This window comes from Aulonocara stuartgranti (genome assembly GCF_965226115.1).
Source record: "Aulonocara stuartgranti genome assembly, chromosome: 23".
In the NCBI taxonomy this organism is placed as follows: Eukaryota; Metazoa; Chordata; class Actinopteri; order Cichliformes; family Cichlidae; genus Aulonocara; species Aulonocara stuartgranti.
In genome coordinates, this window is record NC_138958.1 from 32486378 (window position 1) to 32508607 (window position 22230).

The following is a 22230-nucleotide window of genomic DNA, read 5'->3' on the forward strand; positions in this document are numbered from 1 at the left end:
AGGCTGAATGCTAGCTTTCTTTCCTTCTTCAGAATAATTCTACAGGCTTCCTGAAAGAAAGAAGATGCTCTTCTTTGGATGCTGCTGCCTTTTATTCCATTCTCTGTGTCCCATCATGAAGAACGGCTTCCTTCCATCGAGACCATTTCTGCTGAGGCTTTAGCAAACAGTGAATGAATCAACAGAAAGGCCAAATCCATGTCTCAAGTGCTGTGTCAGGTCTTTGCTGGAAGTATTCCTATTACTCTTGCTTGCATTCTGATATTGTTCTTCTAGTGTATATATTTTTTTCTTGATCTGCTTCTCCTTTGGATTTCCATTCTCCTGGTTCCTCAAGTATTTTTTAGGGCACACTGCACAGCCTGTTGACATATACCAGTTTTTGGCTAATAGCTCTTTGGGAATCTTGTTGGTGCAAAAGTACTCATTTATGTCTGTCAGGCTGTGTTATCTTATAATTTTACACAGTAGTATGGATTTGGTGCTTTTAATAGAAGTTTCCATTCCAAGATACTGTACTTACACAATATTATATTAACAATATTATATAATATTAAGTCTGATTAATTGCCTGGCTGATGGATGTAACTGAGGGAAAATAAAATTATAGCCAATCACTCCAACAGACCCTGCAGAACTGGATCAATAGCAGAGAATTTACAAGTTCATCAGAGACTCACCACTGCTGCTTCTGCTTGTAGACACTCACAGGTTTAAGGTCATTGTTTGAATGAAAGGGGGAGGGAGATTGCATAGAAAGAAGAGGTGTTTAAACGACAGCCAAAGAAATGGCTATGTGAGGATGATGATACCAGGTGTGTCTTTACGTCCACCACTTGTTGCGGTAGTATCGATTCCTTCTTTCACAGAGGTTTCTCTTCATTTGTTGGATTGATGAATTACATTGACCTTGCCAAGGCATTGCAGAAGTTGTCTTATTTATTGTATTTTTTTACCGACTAATACTTTCTTATGTTGCTCTAGGTGATAAAGTATACACTTTATTGCTCATCGAACATGGTGTCAGTGGTGTGATGTGTGGTCAACAGCTCTGCGGCACTTTCACATCAATAAACAAAGATTCAAATATAACTTGCCCCTGAATCTGGCACTTCCACTTCACTGCAGATGCCAGGTGCCTGTAGGTGGAAAATTGTGCTTGCACTGTGGGTATAGAGATGTGAGGCAGGCCACTGCTGAAGTGCAGAGAGTATGTGCACCCGGATAAAGGCCTTGCCACTGGGCTCTCTAGTGACTACAGCTGAAATATTCCATCAATACTATAAAAGTCTGTCATCTTCAGGAGATCTCTGAAGGTTATTCCCATCTTACTATCCAATGTCAGTCCTATACCAGTTTCACCTTTGCTCCCCTGCAGCATGGTGATACATGGTGAAAAAGTATTTGCCCCTTTTCTGATGTCATGCTTACATGTTTGAGATCATCAGTCCACGAGCAGCATGGCCCAGTGGTTTGGTCTTATAGCAAGAGGGCCCTAGATTCACAGTCACCATCTCTCTGGTCCTTTTTGATAGATTTTTTCCCCCTCCATAAATTTAAAAGCTGAGTTTTAAAAGCTAATTTTAAAATTCCTCTATGTAAGTATGAAAAATATGCAAAAAACCCCCAAAACAAAAACACTAAAGAATCAGGAAGGGGGCAGCACTGTGTCTAGCCTTGTCCTTGCTAGTCAAGCATTTGTCCTCACCAGCTGGTGTCGTAATGTTTAATTTTTGTTGCTGAGTATGCCTCAGTGGTATTACCATAATTCCAACGTCCTCCCTCCGCATCGTCCCAGATCTTCAATAATGTATAACCGCAATGTCACCCAGTCGGACAGTAAAATGTATTACCTGCATGAATCAAGTTGTCATTTACAATTTATGAGAGAGCTTAGCATTCAGAGCACAGGTCTGGCTGGTGTGGGGAGCACAGTGAATCTATTTGGAGTAAAAGCCTCCTCCAATACCCAGCACTGCAAAATAATAATAATAAAAAAAAAAAAACAACTCACCTTGTCTACTGTAGTAGCTATTTTTTTTCTCAACACTGTCATGATTAAGATGCAGCTGTGTTTTGGAACCAGACTCCATGTTTTTTCTCGCCTTGTCATCCAGCAGAAACGTCACTTTAGCAAATAAGTCCCCAAGATGGGTGGGAGTCAGAGTTCACCGCGCACCACAAAAGATTATCTGCTACATTTCAGGCAGTTTGGGAAACTAAGTGTTAGAACGTCCTCTGAGGCAGACATTAATTCTCCAGGTACCTTAAAACAAATGCTGAGAATTTTCTGCAAACACTGCTTGTCTATAAACTGATATGCCCCAGCACAGTTTGGGCTCAAGTCAGCACTGAAGTGGAGCATCAGGCTTCTGAACAGCGGCCAAATCTGTTGGCCGCTATTGATATCCCATTTCCTCTGGCACTACTAAGCTACTTTGCATTCAGAGGCTTTCCACTAAGCCCACAATGTCCAGCCTGTGGACTGTAATACTGACTATATGTCTGGTTGTGCTGCTCCTCAACAATCATTGACTCCTTTATTATCCAGGAAACAAAAGCGGAGCTGGTGCCACACTGGGAGTCTTCCAGCCCTGACATTTTAATTGCGTCTCTTTCATATTAGGTGGGATGCAAACCAATTTGGCCATTGCTGTTAAATTCTTCCCACATTAATTCCTCTTTTGAATGTTTGAAGCTGACATAATGGATTTTAGACTTGGCAGAAGATTGGAGGAAAAGAGGATCAAACATTAAACAGAAGATAGCTTTTCTTTTTTTGTGACTGACAATTATAAACCTCCTGTTGAGCTTATCACATAGTGAACAGCAGGAGCGTGAGATAAGGTGTTGAGTTATGTGCTGTGGACAGCCCATTTCAGCATCAGTGAGAGAAATGTGTATGTGCATTTGAGATCGTTTAAATTTGCAGATTAAAGCCACGATTATAACGTCTGCCCAAGTCCCTGAAATTTACTGCACAAACAGAACAGCACAGCCACTTGAGGATGGCTCCAAAAGTGAGTCAATCCCTATAGACTCCCATGTTAAAATGCTGACTTTACAGCATTAGAAGCATGTTTACAGCTCCTGTAGCAAAATATATACAACGGAGGAATATTTTTATCTAATCTGTCTGGATCTGAGGTTGAGGGGCATAGGTTTGTTTGTGTGCGTTTGGTGTCTTTTGGAGCATTTTTGATGGAATTTTCTGAGAAATCCAAGAAATTCCTACTTCTGTTTTGGGTAGTGAAAGCACTAATTAACTCATTAACCAATTAGCAGATATGCGTATCTGTTCATTGCACCCCTAAACCTGCAGCTTGTCCAAACCCACCAAGTGACATCGCCATGACTACATTCATCTTTTAAACACAGTCTGTGGTTTTAATATCCACTTCATACTTATTCACTCATCCATCTGGCTTGCTCCTTCTTGCTATGTCTTTTTCTATCATGACATGAACAGGAGACACATTCACACATTCAGCAGGAATAATATTAAATCATTAAATATTAAAAAGCAGTACCACCATAATGCAAAACCAGCCTGTACTGCTTAAACCAGCCTTGGTTTAAGCAATGCAGAGTGGCAAGTGTGTTTTCCACTTCATTGTTCATTCGCGTTGAGCTATATTTACAGGTCATGCCTCGCTTTCAAATGGTATTTCCACATCATAATGCTACGATGTAAAGAAGTAAATGTTTTGACAGCATTGCTTAAATCAGCAGTCATGAAAGCAGCCAGTGGTAGAAGCTGCTTGCTGTTTTTCCCTCTGTCAGTCATTAAATCTGTAATATGGGAGCAGGCAGCAGGAGTGTAAGATGTCAGCCCAGCGCTGGGAATATGATTTATTTACCTTCAGATGTGTCTGCCCTCTGAGCTCATCTCTTACACCTCCAATACAATGAAGACACACATTACAGTCTATTAAATCACTCGTGTGCTGCCTTTGTTTTTCTGTCTTCCTGCAAAGTCACCCCAACCCCCCCAACCCCATTCTTTCCCGTAAGCAAGGTCACTCTACGCAGCACTAATGATTGCAATCAATTACCTGGTGCAACATTGAACGAGACTGAAACTCCCACATCTACATAGCCTTCAAGCTTTTTTGCTCCGGCGTATAGAGGACACTTGATTAAAAAGACAACAGAGCTGATGATTCATGCCTTTCAAAAATTATTTTTAACCACCCTACACCCTGACAGAAACACCATATATTATTATATATCTGAATAAAAATCCCATTCTTGTCTAGATTTTTATTCTTAAGAATGTATTTGTTTTAATTAATTCTTTATTAATTTGTTTGTCTTATGCTAGGATAAGCCGTTTCAGTTCCATTCATTTTCAAGCCAACTTTCTGTTGATTGGCTTCTCCAACAAACAGAAGCTCGCCCTCTATACTAACCCATACTAATCCAAGAGTAGAAAGAAGCCAGAGTTTTAGGCTCATAACTTGCACATATGCTAATATTAGGTTCATAAAAGTCAAAAGCATTACCTGGGATTTCACATTCAAGGTCATCCAATCACTCAGGAAGTTTCCCACTAATTGGACGGTCGATGGTTTGATCCCTGACTGTTGCCATAGTATCCTTGGGCAACATATGAATGTTTGTTAGAAATCACTTAAACATAGAAATAACGGTGAGTCCAAAGTGCTTGAGTAGAAAAGAGGTATTTAAGAGCCCGTTAAGATATATCTCTGGATCCTTTTTTAGCACTCCGTTACTTATCTCAGTGAAAGTCCTATTATGGTCAATTGCACAAGTGCCTCTGTGATAGGAACAAGATTTGTTCCAATGTGAACCTTCAAGTTGAAGTTAATTTTTGTGGATGTAGACAGACAGGGAGCCAAATCTGGGGAGTGTTCCAGGTGGTGAACCCTATGATGTTCATATGGGGTCATCTGATTGTTTTTTTTTTCTGTATTATTGTATGTTCTTTACCTTCCAATATAAAGCAACTTTAGGAAATTGTTGTTGTGAATTAAACTGAATTGAATTCTACTTTGATAATCCCTTCACAGTTAATACACTGAACAGTTAAAACAAAGAGCTACTCACATGATGCAGAGCCTTGAGGCTTGAAAAGTCTGACTCAACTGATAATTGTTCAGTTGGAGACACCAGCAATGATCCTTCACATGAAATTTGGGTCAGTTTGAAAGAGTTATTGACGTTTGAAGTGCAAGTTAGTGAAATCTCAGAGTGCACATTGTGTATGGGCAGAATAAGAGTTTCAGTAGTCATGATAAAAGTTGTCTGAACATGCCAGGATTTTTTGATCACACGTCATACATGTTATAAAAGAAAACTGGATTTACACATTCTTGTATACAACCCTAATTACCCCACAATTGGGATGGTGTGTAAAATGCTAATAAATGAAACTATGCTAATCTCATTCAAAACCATATTTGGCACATAGAAAAAATTATTTTTTGATCTGCTGTGAATAAAATAAAATGTTTAAACTGAAACATTTTACTATTTAAAGGAAAATATTAGCTTATTTTAAACTGATGGCGTCAAAACATCTCAAAAATGTTCCAGATTGTCTCATTCTTGCCTGATTTTTCTTGTCAGACTGGTGAACCTCCAGTTACTCACCACATATGTGTTCAACTTTTGTTCCCCCATGTCCCAGATTTTTGCTGAATACAAGCTTAAAGTTTCTATGAAATAGTAAAATGTTGCACTTTAAAGATTTTCTATGTTTTCTATGTTCTATTGTGGATAAAATAAGGGTTCATGACATTCATTGCTTTCTGTTTTTATTTACATTTACATTGCGTCACAACTTTTTTGAGAGTGGGCTTGTACAGCAAGTATATATGCTTACTTTCACAATTGCCGATGAAAAAAACATGATGGAGTCCTCACAGCTAGAAGATCTAGGTAGGTGATGGAATTTACGTCGTACTTACACGATGCAAATGCCATGAACAGTTGTATAATGTAGCTTGTAGCTATAGAGGAGCCTCCAAAACTATCACAGTAATGACATAAAGGTCATCTTGACTTTGGCTGCTGACATCAGATATTTTTATCTGAAATTCTGTAGTGACACCTAGGGGGCTGGAACTTGAGCTTTTTTTTAGACTTAGTGCCTTTAAGTACTACGTGGGAGTTGTAGGATCCAGCTGTTTGACTCTTTACTGAAAGTTGGATTCATTACCTGGTTCTCGTTTTGAGCTGGGTTTACATATGAGTTTGTGATATAGTAGTATCAGTTTTTTGTGAGTTCTCCATGAAGAAAAGAGCTGCCATGTCTCTGAAGAATTAATCATGTCAATGGTGTCAGGTCAAGCTTAGAAGAACTTTTGAGTTAAACTTTAATCACTATCAACATTTACTTTGGTGTCACGGTTCGATGTTTTGTCGATACAAAATGTTCATGCCTTTTTAATTTGTCATTTATTAAAATTATAAATATATATTTTAACTCAAAAGTACACTTTTTAAATTTAATGTTGCTGAAACAGCAAAGTAATAAAAAAAATAAATCTATCTGATTGAGGAATCACTCATCTTTGGAAAAGAGAGTTTATTACAGAGAAATGGCTCTTTCCAAAATAAAAGCTATACTATATGCTTCTTCTGGGCTATATTCTCAGCAGCATATTAAACATATCAGGTCCCCATAAGGAGAATCATGTGCTAACGCCTGTCTAAATGACTCGGGTAAAGTTTGTAGCATGCGTGCTTGTTGTTTTGTCTGCTTCCAATAGGATGCTGTCGGAGTAAATGTGCAGTCATATTCGTTGTGTTCCCACTAGTGCTGTCAGCGTTAATCTCATTGAAATGACGTTAATGCCACAACACGGCAATTCTTCGTTCACGAGCTACCGCAGATCACCCTGTGCCTGGGGCTGGACGGCCAACATGTTAACGAGCTAACTGCGCTAACACACTAGTTCCCACCAATGTAACTGAGCATTGCATGGCACATCCAACATACTGTTTTACTTTAGTCCATGACGCGCTTACCTTCAGGGTCACATGAAAACCAAAATAGTTCCAAACGCCACATCTGAATTAGACGCCATGCCTTGCCATGTTGCAAGGAGAGCTTAACTTCTGTCTGGCTAGCTTGCCCTGCGCTCAGTGAATCTGCGTTTGATTACTCCGCCTAGGCTGCACTGTCAAGCGCAGATCCACTGAGCGCTCAACACACACAGCATCGTCAGAAGGAAAGTTGATAAAATAAATTAAAAATGTTGTATTTTTCGATACATATGCGTACCGAACCGAAAGCACTGTATCGAACGGCTCAATATCGATACGAGTATCGTTGCACCCCTAATATATATATATATATATATATATATATTAGGGGTGCAACGATACACAAAATTCACGGTTCGGTTCGGTTCGATACTTTGGTGTCACGGTTCGATATTTTTTCGATACAAAAAAAAATGTTCATGCCTTTTTAATTTGTCATTTATTAAAATTATAAATATATATTTTAACTCAAAAGTACAGTTTTTAAATTTAACCTTAAGCCTTGTGTGTGTTTTTTATTTTGACAGCGAATGCGCACCTGCGGACCACTTATGTGCAGCCCTGGTTATTTAGCTCGTCATATTGCAGCCACAGAAATTATTTTGTCCATGAAACCATAAAGCTGCACTTTCTTTTTGCCTTATAGTCTGATTTGTCATAACTTCTCCGTTTTGTGGTAAGCTTTTCTTTGGCTGTCACTTCTTCACCCTGACCTGTCTTATTTGGCTCAGCAGAACTAAAATATATATCCTGCTGCTTTTACACACGCACTCACATAAGCTCAGCGATTCTCTGCGCGATCAACCTCTCACATGTTTAAGCTTGCTGCGGGAGATTTCACTTGTCATGTTTGCATAGTAAGCTAACGATTAATAAGACAATGTCAGAGGAATTGGTGCACAAATGATCATCACTCACAGATCAGTGCTGTCGCTCTCTATACACAGTTTCCACGATTGCAAAGTGAAAGCAACAAAACAAGCGCAAATTCAAACGCGATTTCAATATGTCACATATTGACAGTGGCTCACCGATGCCAATGACATAATTACCCAGCTACATTTCTGAAAGAATGCAAAAGCATTGACATTTATTTTTTCTTCCTACAATAGCCCGACGGGCAGGGAAGAGATAGATTTTGGTAGCCCGACTGGAAAAATCGCTAGCCCCAGGACATCGGGCTAGCGATTTTGCGAGCCCTGTATCTGATTGAGGAATCACTCATCTTTGGAAAAGAGAGTTTATTACAGAGAAATGGCTCTTTCCAAAATAAAAGCTATACTATACGCTTCTTCTGGGCTATATTCTCAGCAGCATATTAAACATATCAGGTCCCCATGAGGAGAATCCTGTGCTAACAGCTGTCTAAATGACTCGGCTAAAGTTAGTAGCATGCTTGCTTGTTTTTGTCTGCTTCCACTTGTCTTTGCACTAGGATGATGTCGGCGTAAATGTGCAGTCATATTCGTTGTGTTCCCACTAGTGCTTTCAGGTTAATCTCGTTGAAATGACCTTAACGCCACAACACGGCAAATCTCCGTTAACGAGCTACCGCCGATCGCCCCGTGCATGGGGCTAGACGGCCGACACGTTAACGAGCTAACTGCGCTAACACACTAGCTCCCACCCATGTAATTGAGCATTGCATGGCACATCCAACATACTGTTTTACTTTAGTCCATGACGCGCTTACCTTCAGGGTCATATGTCACATGAAACCCAAAATAATTCCAAACGCCAGATCTGAATGAGGGTGGGGGAGGTTCAATTTGCCATGTTGCAAGGAGAGCTTAACTTCTGTCTCGCTAGCTTGCCCTGCGCTCTTCCTTCTGACTATGCTGTCTGTGTTGAGCGCTCAGTGGATCTGCGCTCGACAGTGCAGCCTAGGCGGAGTAGTCGAACGCAGATTCACTGAGCGCTCAACACAGACAGCATCGTCAGACGGAAAGTTGATAAAATAAATTACAAATTTTGTATTGTTCGATACATATGCGTATCGAACCGAAAGCACTGTATCGAACGGTTCAATATCGATACGAATATCGTTGCACCCCTAATATATATATATATAATTCTCTTGATGGTTTTCTGTTATGTTATATTCATAGTTCTTGCCGTTGCTTTCGGTCACCTTGCCTTTCTTTTTTTCATAATTTCCATCTAGTCAGTCGCGCCTCAGTGTCGAGTCTGCGCCTCAGTGTCTGTCTTGTATTTCCTGTTTTACGTTGACAGTCTTGTGTCTTCTGTGAGTGTATCTAGTTTTGCGTTCTTCCTTTCTTCTCTTGTCAGATTTGGTTTAGCTGTGTCCCCTTTTGGTTACTCCCTTCCTCGTTACCATATGGATATATAGTGAGTGTTTTCCTTTGTTCCCTGTTGGATCGTCTGTGTATCCTCCCCGGTGTATTTCCCCCGTGTCTCCAGGTTTTCAGGTTTCTTGTTCCAAGTTTTCAGGTTTCATGTAGTGTTTAGTCTTCCCAGTTTAGGTTTTGTTAGCTTTGTGTAGTCGTTCTTTGCTTTTGTTTATTGTTCAGTTTCACCATAATAAAGGCTTGCGTTCTGTTCAACATCCATCTTTGTCTTCGGTGTCTGCATTTGCATCTGCCAGCTCAGACCGTGACACAGACCAAACTTCACTGTGAATGTTACCTAGGAGTATGCATTGCTAGGCTACATAGATAATAGTCTTCTCTGCCTTGCTCATTTGTCACCCCTGATTTGCAGCAACTATGGAGGACCAGAGATAAAGAAAAGGCAGTTTCACCAACATTGAAATAGAAAATGAATACAGCTGCTTAGTCAGCACAAGAATAAATTGACTGCCAAGTAGTCCAGGTTGATAATAAATGAGAAGCAGTCCAGTAAAATAAATAGCTGAGCCCATAAGTAAGTAAACCACCTCAGTTCATTTCTTTTTGCTTGTTTTGTAGCAGTGGAACCCATCAGTCTCAGCCAATCACTATTGGCAGCTACAGTGGGGCAAAAAAGTATTTAGTCAGCCACTGATTGTGCAAGTTCCCCCACCTAAAATGATGACAGAGGTCAGTAATTTGCACCAGAGGTACACTTCAACTGTGAGAGACAGAATGTGAAAAAATCCATGAATTCACATGGTAGGATTTGTAAAGAATTTATTCATAAATCAGGGTGGAAAATAAGTATTTGGTCAATAACAAAAATACAACTCAATACTTTGTAACATAACCTTTGTTAGCAATAACAGAGGTCAAACGTTTACTATAGGTCTTTACCAGGTTTGCACACACAGTAGCTGGTATTTTGGCCCATTCCTCCATGCAGATCTTCTCGAGAGCAGTGATGTTTTGGGGCTGTCGCCGAGCACGGACTTTCAACTCCCGCCACAGATTTTCTATGGGGTTGAGGTCTGGAGACTGGCTAGGCCACTCCAGGACTTTCAAATGCTTCTTACGGAGCCACTCCTTTGTTGCCCGGGCGGTGTGTTTTGGATCATTGTCATGTTGGAAGACCCAGCCTCGTTTCATCTTCAAAGTTCTCACTGATGGAAGGAGGTTTTGGCTCAAAATCTCACGATACATGGCCCCATTCATTCTGTCCTTAACACGGATCAGTCGTCCTGTCCCCTTGGCAGAAAAACAGCCCCATAGCATGATGTTTCCACCCCCATGCTTCACAGTAGGTATGGTGTTCTTGGGATGCAACTCAGTATTCTTCTTCCTCCAAACATGACGAGTTGAGTTTATACCAAAAAGTTCTACTTTGGTTTCATCTGACCACATGACATTCTCCCAATCCTCTGCTGTATCATCCATGTGCTCTCTGGCAAACTTCAGACGGGCCTGGACATGCACTGGCTTCAGCAGCGGAACACGTCTGGCACTGCGGGATTTGATTCCCTGCCGTTGTAGTGTGTTACTGATGGTGACCTTTGTTACTTTGGTCCCAGCTCTCTGCAGGTCATTCACCAGGTCCCCCCGTGTGGTTCTGGGATCTTTGCTCACCGTTCTCATGATCATTTTGACCCCACGGGATGAGATCTTGTGTGGAGCCCCAGATCGAGGGAGATTATCAGTGGTCTTGTATGTCTTCCATTTTCTGATGATTGCTCCCACAGTTGATTTTTTCACACCAAGCTGCTTGCCTATTGTAGATTCACTCTTCCCAGTCTGGTGCAGGTCTACAATACTTTTCCTGATGTCCTTCGAAAGCTCTTTGGTCTTGGCCATGGCGGAGTTTGGAGTCTGACTGTTTGAGGCTGTGGACAGGTGTCTTTTATACAGATGATGAGTTCAAACAGGTGCCATTCATACAGGTAACGAGTGGGGGACAGAAAAGCTTCTTACAGAAGACGTTACAGGTCTGTGAGGGCAAGAGACTTTCCTTGTTTGAGGTGACCAAATACTTATTTTCCACCCTAATTTACGAATAAATTCTTTACAAATCCTACCATGTGGATTCATGGATTTTTTTTTCACATTCTGTCTCTCACAGTTGAAGTGTACCTCTGGTGCAAATTACTGACCTCTGTCATCATTTTAAGTGGGGGAACTTGCACAATCGGTGGCTGACTAAATACTTTTTTGCCCCACTGTATCTGTAAGAGTCATATATTTGTGCAAATGATTAGGTATCCATGGTAATATATTTTCCTCGATATTTCCTAATAGAGTATTTTCAGGGAGATTTCTTAGTGTAAAACTATATTTAAAGAATGACTGCTTTGGACTGATTCAAGGAATAAAAGCAGAATGATCTCTGAATAAACAAACAATAAATGAAAAGGATTTTGATGGAATAAGAAGTGAAGAAGAAGAAGAAGAAGAGAGAATAAAAAGATGATTGAGCTTTTTGCCAAAGCTTCATTACTCATAAAATAAGCACCCATGTGCTCTCATCAATATTTAAAAAAGCAAACAAACTTGTATGTGCTGATGCCTTATACTCTATCCTTTCATGATTACCTTTTCAACATTTTTTACTAATAAAAGTCAGTGTTACTAGAACTATAGGGCAACAGCCTTCCATTTGCCATTTCTATTTCCCAAGTAAATGAAATTGCAAGTCCAAAATAATTCTTTTGGCCAATTTTCAGAATGCTTTTCTTTCTCAAAACACCATACATTCATTTTTCATTGCCTCTAAAGTTGAGGTTTAGAGGAAATTACAGTATGTCTCTAACTATTTAGGATATATAATCGGTTGAGTTTCCAAAATGCTTTGGTTTGTCCCTGTACTCCACTAATAAAAACTACAAAGCCCAAATTCAATTTTATTTTATTTATACAGCACCAACCGGTGCAATGTGCAATTCACTTGTATTTTTATTTTTATTCCTATTTATTCTATTTATCCCCTTCGTATATTTTATTTATATTGTCTCTGTATTTATATATATGTGTGTGTGTATAACTCTGTAACTTCTGTCGGTGCTGTGCTTTTTTGGAAATCGAATTTCCCAGAGGAACCCACCCGAGGGATTAATAAAGTTCTATCTTATCTTATCTTATCTTATCTTATCTTATCAAATCACAACAACAATCACCTCAAGGCGCTTCATATTGTAAGGTAGACCCTACAATAATACATACAGAGAAAAACCCAACAATCATATGATCCCCTATGAGCAAGCACTTTGGCGACAGTGGGAAGGAAAAACTCCCTTTTAACAGGAAGAAATCTCCGGCAGAACCAGGCTCAGGGAGGGGTGGGGCCATCTGCTGTGACCGGTTGGGGTGAGAGAAGAAAGACATGATAAAGACATGCTGTGGAAGAGAGACAGAGATTAATAACAAGTATGATTCAGTGCAGAGAGGTCTATTAACACATGCTGAGTAAGAAAGGTGACTGAAGAAGAAATACTCAATGCATCATGGGAATCCCCCAGCTGCCTACACCTATTGCAGCATAACTAAGGGAGGATTCAGAGTCACCTGATCCAGCCCTAACTATATGCTTTAGCAAAAAGGCAAGTTTTAAGCCTAATCTTAAAAGTAGAGATCAGAGATGAGCAGTAACGCGTTACTTGTAACGCGTTACTGTAATCTGATTACTTTTTTCAAGTAACAAGTAAAGTAAGGGATTACTATTGCAAAAACGGTAATTAGATTACTGTTACTTTCCCGTAGGAACGCTGCGTTACTGTGTTACTAAAACCGTGATTTTTTGCGAGAATGTCTCACAACAGTGACGTAAGCGAGTGCGCCGTTAGTGACAACAGCTGTGTGCAGATCAACAATGGATCACATATCGATTGTGGGAGAGAGTATGAGCGTGCAGCGTTTAAGCGTGGAAGTACTGACCTTACTTTGAGTTTGATTCCATAAAAAGTGACAAAAACATTAGCGTCCATCGTGCGTGGGAAGAAAACTTCTTTTTACAGCGAAAAAAACCCCTAAACTTCCAAGCAAGCACCGAGTGCGCAACGAAGTAATGGGAAACTCACAGAGAAAGTCGCGGATTCTTCAACTGACCGCGGCACACCTGCACCAGGGTAAACCTCCGCCTACCGCAGTCCTGCTTTACAGGTGAAAATAGAGCAACAGGACCGCTGAGTCTTTGACTTTATTTATTTTCTGCTGTGTTTTACTTGCATCTATTTGAAAGAGTGAGTGTAAACACAAAAAAATATTTTATTTTATGTGCTGGAATGTGCAGAAGATAGGTTTAAATGTTAAACTAATTTATTCAAGTCAGAGATGTTGCATATAATTAAATTTTTTGCTTGATGCATAAAGTTAAAAGATTAAAACTGATAAAACAAGTTAAAAAAGAGACTTTTCCATTTGATTACATTTTGTATGATGGATTATGTAGAAAAAGTAGAATTGGGCTGAAAGATCTATCGCTTTATCACCTATTCAGGTTGTAAATCGTGTTTTTAAAAAGTAACTAAGTAACTAAGTAATTAATTACTTTTGAAAATAAGTAATCAGTAAAGTAACGGGATTACTTTTTTGGGGAAGTAATCAGTAATTAGTTACTGATTACTTTTTTCAAGTAACTTGACCAACACTGGTAGAGATAGTGTTTGTCTCCTGAATTCAAACTAGAAGCTGGTTCCACAGAAGAGAGGCCTGAAAACTGAAGGCTCTGCCTCCCGTTCTACTTTTAAAAATACTCTAGAAATAACAACTAATCCTACAGTGTGAGAGCGAAGTGCTCTGATGGGGTGATATGGTACTATAAGGTCATTAAGATAAGATGGGGCCTGATTATTTAAAACCTTGTCTTATTTAAGAATTTGTCTCCCTATTTATCTCTGCACTGCGTCCAGCTCCTGTTTCCTTTGGATTACTCTCTTTAACACCTGTTCATGTTGGATTTTTCTATTATATAAAAAGCGCTCTGTTCAACTTGAATTACATTTTGGTGAAGATAGAAGTGAACATAGAAGTGATCTTCACCATGTTTTGGGACATGGTCCCAAAACTACCATGTCATCCTTGGTCAGTTCAGGTTGTTTCACTGAATCTTTTTGCTCACAAGGCTCAAGACATTTCAATGATGCTTGTTGCTAGCAACAGGAGATGCAGTAGTCCTCCGTATTCATTATTACATCTGTTTTGTGATATGTACTAGAACCCATGGCAACAAAACAGATCCAGAGCATAATGTTACAACCACCACGCTGGTCAGCTGGGACATTTTTCTTAGCTCTGAAGGCCTCACCTTTGCTCCTCCAAATACTCTTGCTCTTGTTGTTGTGGCCAGATAGCTTAATCTTTGTATCATGTGAACATAAAATTTTTCTCCAAAAGGCATTTGGCTTTTTCATGTTGGCGGCTGCAAATTTCAGTCAAGCTTGAAGGTTTTGGAGCAGGGGCTACTTTCTTGCTCGGCACACTCACAGTCCGTGATTATGTCAGACTTGTGTCACTGTGAACAGTGAAGCTGGTGTTCCAGCAGTATCCAGCTCATGGAAGGCTTGAGCCTTGGTGGTTCCTGGGTTGTTTTTAACCAATTTCTTCTCATCAGAAGTTGACCATTTGGTTTTTCTTTCAGACCTCGGCAAAGTTGTGACAAATCAAGATAACTTGTACTTAATGTAGAGTTGTTTGAAGTGATGACTGCAGTTGTTTAGAAATAGTTCCAAACTACACTATATTGCTAAAAGTATTTGCTTGTCTGCCTTCACATCCATATGAACTTGAGTGACATCCCAGCTATAACACCTTCAACTCTACTGGGAAGGTTTTCCACAAGGTTTAGGAATGTGTTTCTGGGAATTTTGGGCCATTCTTCCAAAAGTGCATCTGTGAGGTCAGAAAGGTATTGAATGAGAAAGCCTGGCATACAGTCTTCACTCTAATTCATGCCATTGGTGTTCTTTTTCTAGGCAAGTTCTCGCACACCAAACTCATTCATCCATGTTTTTATGGATCTTGCTTTGTGCACTGGTGGGCGATCATGTTGTAGCTAGTGGGGTGAGTTGCTTTACACCACAGCATCCGATGCTTTGCATTGTGCTTGGTGATGCAAGGCTTGGGTGCAATTGCTAGGCCATGGAAACCCATTCCATGAAGCTTTTTACACACGGTACTTGAGCTAATCTGAAAAAAAAATTGTAGAACCTTCAGCACCACATAAAAAGACTTAAATAACTGCATGTATAGTCAAAGAAATTATTAAAAGTCTAAAATGACCATAATGAGTGTAAGCAAGCTTTTAACCACAACTGTATGCATGACTGTTGGATTGGATAGTTTTAAGTAGGTGTATTTGATTAACATCAGCACCTGAGAGTATATAATTCATGTGAGAAGGATAAATAGAAGTACAAAACAAAGTAATCCACATGTCCAAATAAAGTTTTTATGTTTTGTGACTGCTACTATTATCATCCAACATTCTTTGTCTGGAAATAAGTTGGTTGTATCAGTAAACTGCGTGAGCTGTTTTTGCCATTCAATATTACCTTTTGCTAACCACAAATTAACACTGACACTGGTGTTAATGATCATCACAGTTAATAACTGTGATCCCAAGCACCCAATACTGCTTTAGAAGGGTAAGATAATTTGGGAAAGAGTGTATTCAGATGCTAATGTAATTTTATGTCGCATAGCATCATGAAACGATACAGCCATCCTTCAGTTTACTCTGAGAGGAAGTTAAGTGTCAGGATTTCGTGAGATGAATCGCTAAAGTGGGATATCTGTTATTGTGAGCATAAAGTCGTTCTGGAGGATTATGAAACCGACAGAGCTTCCTCAAGGTGAAAAGAAACCGACGTGGATGGGAGAGGGAGGAGAGGGAAGAAGGGTGAGCGAGGTCGTGGCAAGGGGATGAATATGATGATGTAGTGACTTTGTCTGGGTGGGAGGGAGGAGGCTGTGGAACTTGAGGTAGACCGATTGCAGTAGAAGCTGCCAATTAGGTGGAGTTGAGCTCTGATGTGATAAATATTGCACCGCACCAAAAATAATGATATGCAGAGAAGGTAAAGGTTCATGGTTGATGTGAGGAAAGAAACAAGATGGTGTGGGAAACGTGAAACCAGATCAAAAAAATAATAAAAAAGGCGAGAGCGGGAGGCAGTGAGACATATAAAGATGGATCAAGTGCCCACTGAAGTAGAGGAAAGAGTGATTGAGTGGATGGAGAGTGTGGAGGTGTGGAAAAGCAGTCATGATGAGATGGATTCTACTGGACCGTGAGATTGATGGCTCTGCTTAAGAAAGAGAGAAAAGAGATAGGGGAGGGTGGAGAGGGTGAGGGGAAATAAGAAAAAAGTCCCGATGAAAAGAACCATCAGGCCCCACAAGACATTCCAAAATCTTGGCTTGATAAAAGAATAAGCTGCTCTTATCGTAGGACTTCCATCTTAAAACAGAGCGCAAGAAGCATCTCTAATAGGATCTGTAGCACTTTCTCTGGTTCGTCATGAGTTATGCACAACACAAAAATGTGTTTCCTCAGAATAAAAACAGAAGAAGGCTGTTTCGATATCGTAAGAGATTACACCTGGATCAAATAAGTCTGTTTGTGAAGGATTATGTTTTTATCTGGTTTTCTTTGAATGAATTCTGGCATCCAAATAAATATTCCATGTTATATTCATCCTTATAGCCCATGTCAGCGTGCCCAATTACAGCGTGTATTCTTAAAAGAGTTCCACAACATCCAACTAACGAAGCTCATTACAGGGCAAAATTAAGCTGCTAAGTTGGTGGTGACATTAAGGTGTGGAAAGGGTAGCTGGGGAGGGAATGGTGAATACAACCATGGCAATGAGGTTACATTTTTACCGTGAGCTCATTACACCTTCTCTGCCTTAATATCACCGTCTCCTCCTGCTCCGCCGTGACTGCTCTGATTCGTCAGTCTGTGTCTAGTTCACTGGGATGAGAGGGAGATAAACTGTTTGCAAACAGAAGATAGTCAAAGTCGAGGCAAAGTAGGGTAGTGTTTCGTGGGATATTCACTTTCTTCAGCTCACGGCGCCTCTCGTCAGAGGCAGCAATGGAATGATGTGCTGTGGCACGTTTCTGCTTGCACAGTCGCTGAGTTGATGTTATAGGCTATAATGAATAGAGAATAAAAAATTGCTGCTAAATAAGTCACACATCTGGCCTTTTCAAAAATGTAAGACACAGGATGCTAGATGTCTCACCTTGTCTCACTCCTGCTGCTGTTTCATTATGTGGTTCTGATTTATGTCTGTTTTTCTCATCTTTTTTTAGATGCTGTCAGAAAGAGTTGAAAGTTGTCCTGTGAGCTGCGATGGAACACAGTAAGGGCATGGACATGATGAGAAATCTCTGCCATTCTGCTTTTCAATCACAATAGCAGCACTAGACTACAGAGAAGTCTTGAAATTAATGTCAGCTGTGTTGCGGAGGCAGCCTCCCGCTGCGCTGCAAGCTCTAACAACCCATGGAGGCGTGGCTTCAACATTTCCAACCCTGTTCCCACTGGTAATACCAGCCAAGTGAACAGAGATGCCTTCTAAGGTTTCCTGCTTATACTTGCTGACAGTGGTATGCTGGGCCAGCGCTTTGTGGTACCTGAGTGTTTCCCGCCCCTCTACTTCCTACGTGGGCCAGGTGAACATCCCAATACGCAATACACTCAAGGTGAACAAGAACTCCACATTCAGCAACATCCGCACGCGCTCTGTCAACCCACACGACTTCGGCTACCTCATCAACGAGGACAAGAAGTGTGAGTCAGAGCCCCCGTTCCTTGTCATCCTCATCAGCACCACTCACAAGGAATTCGATGCCCGTCAAGCCATCAGAGAGACATGGGGGGATGAGAGCACGTTTCAGGATGTGCGCGTGGTCACGCTCTTCCTGTTAGGCCGAAGCACTGATGTTGTCCTCAACCAGATGGTGGAGCAGGAGAGTCAGATCTTTCATGACATTATAGTGGAGGATTTTATTGACTCATACCACAACCTGACGCTCAAGACTCTTATGGGCATGCGCTGGGTGGCCACCTTCTGCTCTAAAGCTCAATATGTCCTCAAGACAGACAGTGACATCTTTGTCAACATGGAGAACCTCATCTTTAGCCTCCTGAAGCCTACCACAAAGCCCCGAAGGAGGTACTTCACTGGTTATGTCATCAACGGTGGGCCAATCAGAGACATGCGCAGCAAGTGGTACATGCCCAGGGATCTGTACCCAGAGAGCAAGTACCCCCCGTTCTGCTCTGGCACCGGCTACGTTTTTTCAGCAGACGTGGCTGAACTCATCTACAAAACCTCCTTACACACCAGGCTGCTGCACTTGGAGGACGTGTACGTTGGTGTGTGCCTCCGGAGGTTAGGAATTCACCCTTTCCAGAACAGTGGTTTCAACCACTGGAAGATGGCCTACAGCCTCTGTCGCTACCGCAGGGTGGTCACCGTCCACCAGATCTCCCCTGAGGAGATGCACCGCATCTGGAACGACATGACCAGCAAGAAACACCTGAAATGTTAGCAGGACTGTTGGCACCAGTACAGAGTCAGCGTGGCGTTGAATCTCCTCTTACCACTTGTTTCTCTGTTACTGGTTGTATTGGCTAATACTGAATATCAACAATGAAGCTGTCAGTTCTTTAACCATGAAGCTCTACAGTGCGAGGCCAAAGCAAACCCCTCTGTATTATCCTGCCTGCTGTCACTCCAAGTTGTTTGAGTGCTCATACATTAGGCACAAACTTGGGAAAATGCTTTCCAGAAATGTGTGAAACAATCAGGTGGTTGGCTGTGATTGTCAGAGTGATTTTTATAAGACATTGCAAATCAGGAAGCTGAGGGGTTTGTGTTAAACTCCTCATTTACATGAGACTCAAACTGTCCCAAAATTGCCAACTGCAGATGGAATAAATGCCGACATGCTTGTCTGGACCCGGACGCTCTCTTCTTGGGTTCATCACAGGCTCTAATTATGAATGTTCCTCTTGTATTTTCAGCTGTTGTGCACTTCTGAATAAGGTGTTAACATTTGGATGTACTGTCTGGCACTGCAGCAGCCACGTCATCGTGAGGACCTCGATGAGTTTACAGTGTGATGACTCATTTAGATCATATTGCGCTCCCTCTAGCAAAGCAGATTAGGGGAATTAATGATCAGAGCGTGTAGTGCTCTTTACAGAATTAGACATATTTTCTTACAAGAGACCAACAGATCTTATTGTACAATGAGGAAAGATAAAGCAACTATACAGAGAGAAGATATGGGCTGCTTGCATTCCCAAGTGAATGTAACTTCTGTTGATGTGTAATGTGCAGTTATTTGTCTCTGGCAGTACTGGCAGGAGGCTGCAGATCATTCTATTTTCTATTACTTGAACATGAAGGAGAGCAGATGTACTATAGGAGCAGCAGAAGTGTATATTGAGAACAAATATTGCATTTTTGATTGCTTTCTTCTTTTCCATTACTTGAGATTAAATAAAGGCTTTTATAAGACTCCATGTTGCATTTATTAAGGCAAATAATATGAAAGTTTATATTCTTCAGATTTATACACATAACCTGGTAGTTAATATGCCTGTGAGCTTGTAAGGGATCTTCTTTGGTCTCTGAAGGAAAACACTGTGGAAGCTGCAGAAGTGAAAGCCTTTCATTAGTTGTGCAGCAGCTGTGCTCCAGTCGAAGCAGATCCCAGCTCCCAACTGATGGGCGCAAGCTGAAATCTCGGCATGGTTCTGGAAACGACCTGCTGTTCTTTTCCATGCAGGTGAGTAGGCAGGCAGACCCTTGCAACTTGTAATTAAATAAGATGTCTAATTAGCAACTGACTGGTTTTTTTTTTTGTTTGTTTTTTTGTCTGAATCAGAGGAATTACTGCGGTAGATTTATGTGTCCAAATGAACTGATCCGAAAACACTTTCTTAGTTTTCACTGTCTCTCGTTTATTCACACTGGGGAACTTAAATGTTTTTATCTTGGGGTGTGTGATCAAGTAAGCAGGTGAAACCACGCACTGCAAATTCAGTTTAATTGTAAATTCTGTTTTGTTAAAGACAGTGAAAGAAAAAAAAATTCAGGTGAATAGACAAATGTTTATTAGTTTTCCTGGCATGTTTTACTTTGACTTATTGCACACTCACATTATAAAGGCTTAAAGTGCAAACTCACTGACTAAATGTGAAGGAAAGTTTATGCAACTCCCTCCCTCTGAATGAATCTTGGCTGTTAGATAACATGGGGGGAGGTGACCTCCTTCCTCTGAAGAAATTTACAAATGCACACAAACAGTAGCTTTGACTCCAAAGATATTGAAAATTTACGCATATGAAAAACAATCTTTCAATTATGAGGCTGTGGGCTGGCAAAGAGACCAAAAAGGATGAGGTTCAGGGGAAAAGAAAATGTAGCATGAGGTGAACCAGCAGAATCCTGGGCAAATGTCTCAGTAAAGTGGGAAATTGGGGTTCAGCAAGGGTTGAAAATTAAAAGTTGCTTTAAAATTGGTAACTGTCAGCAAGTGGTCACAGATCAGATCCCTGTTTTTGAAGCAACCATTTAAAAGGCAACAAGGCAGTGAACAGTAATTTTGGTTGTGCCATGGTCTCAAACCAATATTCCCTATTTTGACTGTAGCATAAATTACATACTGTCCTTCAGATCAGTGTTTCCCAACCTTTTGGAGCCACGGCACATATTTCACATTAGAAAAATCACACAGCACACCACCAAACAAAAATGTCATAAAAAGCATATTGATCATTTTTCCCCACGCACCAGGCGCAGCGGAATTGGCTGCGCCTGTTTTTGTATGTTTTTGGCTCCAAAAGACCAGTATATCTTTTTTGCTTTCTTCTGACCACTACTCATGCTAGGGACTTCATCTGGGTTAGAGTTTTTTCCATGACCCGGGTCAGATTGACTATTTTTTCATTTCAAATATTTATTTATTGCTATTAAGCGCTGCGTTGTCTCACTATTATGTCATTTCTTCTTAGTCTTCTGTTTTTCTGGCAGTTGGCACCTTTTTATTTAGAGCAGGTAGTTGTAGTGCCCTCTTGTGCAAGAGAATGTAATTGTTCTCCCCGTCACTCACGCCAGTCGCTTACAGCACTAATCAGGTGGAACCAGATAATCTTCCATGGCTCACCTGATCATTTTTCACGGCACACACGCCGCAGCACAATGGTTGGGAAACACTGGTTTAGACAATATGTAATTTATGCTACAATAAATACTGTAAAGTAATAATACTGTAAAGTTACGTCTTACATAATCACATATGTCAAAATCAGTTTTTAACTGATGCTAAAACATTAAAGAAACGATATTAAAAATCAGTGCAGGAGGGCGAGCTGCTATCAGTCGTATCGCAACGTCTGACGTAAATCAACATATCTTTACATTGTTTGGAGAGAGTGAGTGAGACATGATCCTGATACACTTTGCTTAATAGGTACTATGTGGGAAACGCTACAGACAAGTCACCAAGTGATTCTGACTCCAGAGTTAAACTATTAGCAAACCAAAGCTACCAATTATGTTTGATGACTTTATGCCAATGCCATAAGATTAAAACAGTAGGTTTATAGTACATGTTATGTTTTATTAATTTCACCTATCAATGAGGATTGCATCCACCAACAAAAAATGTTTTCAAGAGTTTTGCTTTAAATGTATATGTATTTGAATTTCAGCTTTTATGTTTCACAAAACATAAAAAATCACAAATTAGCTTTAAAAATAGTCGTTTCCAGATATTTTGAAGGAAAGCACAGGTCAGACGTTTGGAGATCAGTCTAACCTTGACACAAAAACAATCCTGGAGAGCGAGTTTA

At 40.5% G+C, this 22230-nt stretch overlaps 1 protein-coding gene across 4 annotated transcripts in view; it reads left to right on the forward strand.

Annotated features, from left to right (window-relative positions):
- Positions 1-19891, forward strand: part of LOC309699707 (beta-1,3-galactosyltransferase 1-like) — a 182454-nt gene extending 162563 nt beyond the window's left edge. For all 4 annotated transcript variants that reach the window (XM_082522848.1, XM_082522847.1, XM_082522849.1 and 1 more), the window contains one exon: positions 17673-19891. In XM_082522848.1, coding sequence (XP_082378974.1) covers positions 17931-18917 — 987 coding nt within the window. In that variant the 5' untranslated portion in view covers positions 17673-17930 and the 3' untranslated portion in view covers positions 18918-19891. The remainder of the gene's footprint in view (positions 1-17672) is intronic.
- The last annotated feature ends 2339 nt before the right edge of the window (positions 19892-22230 follow it).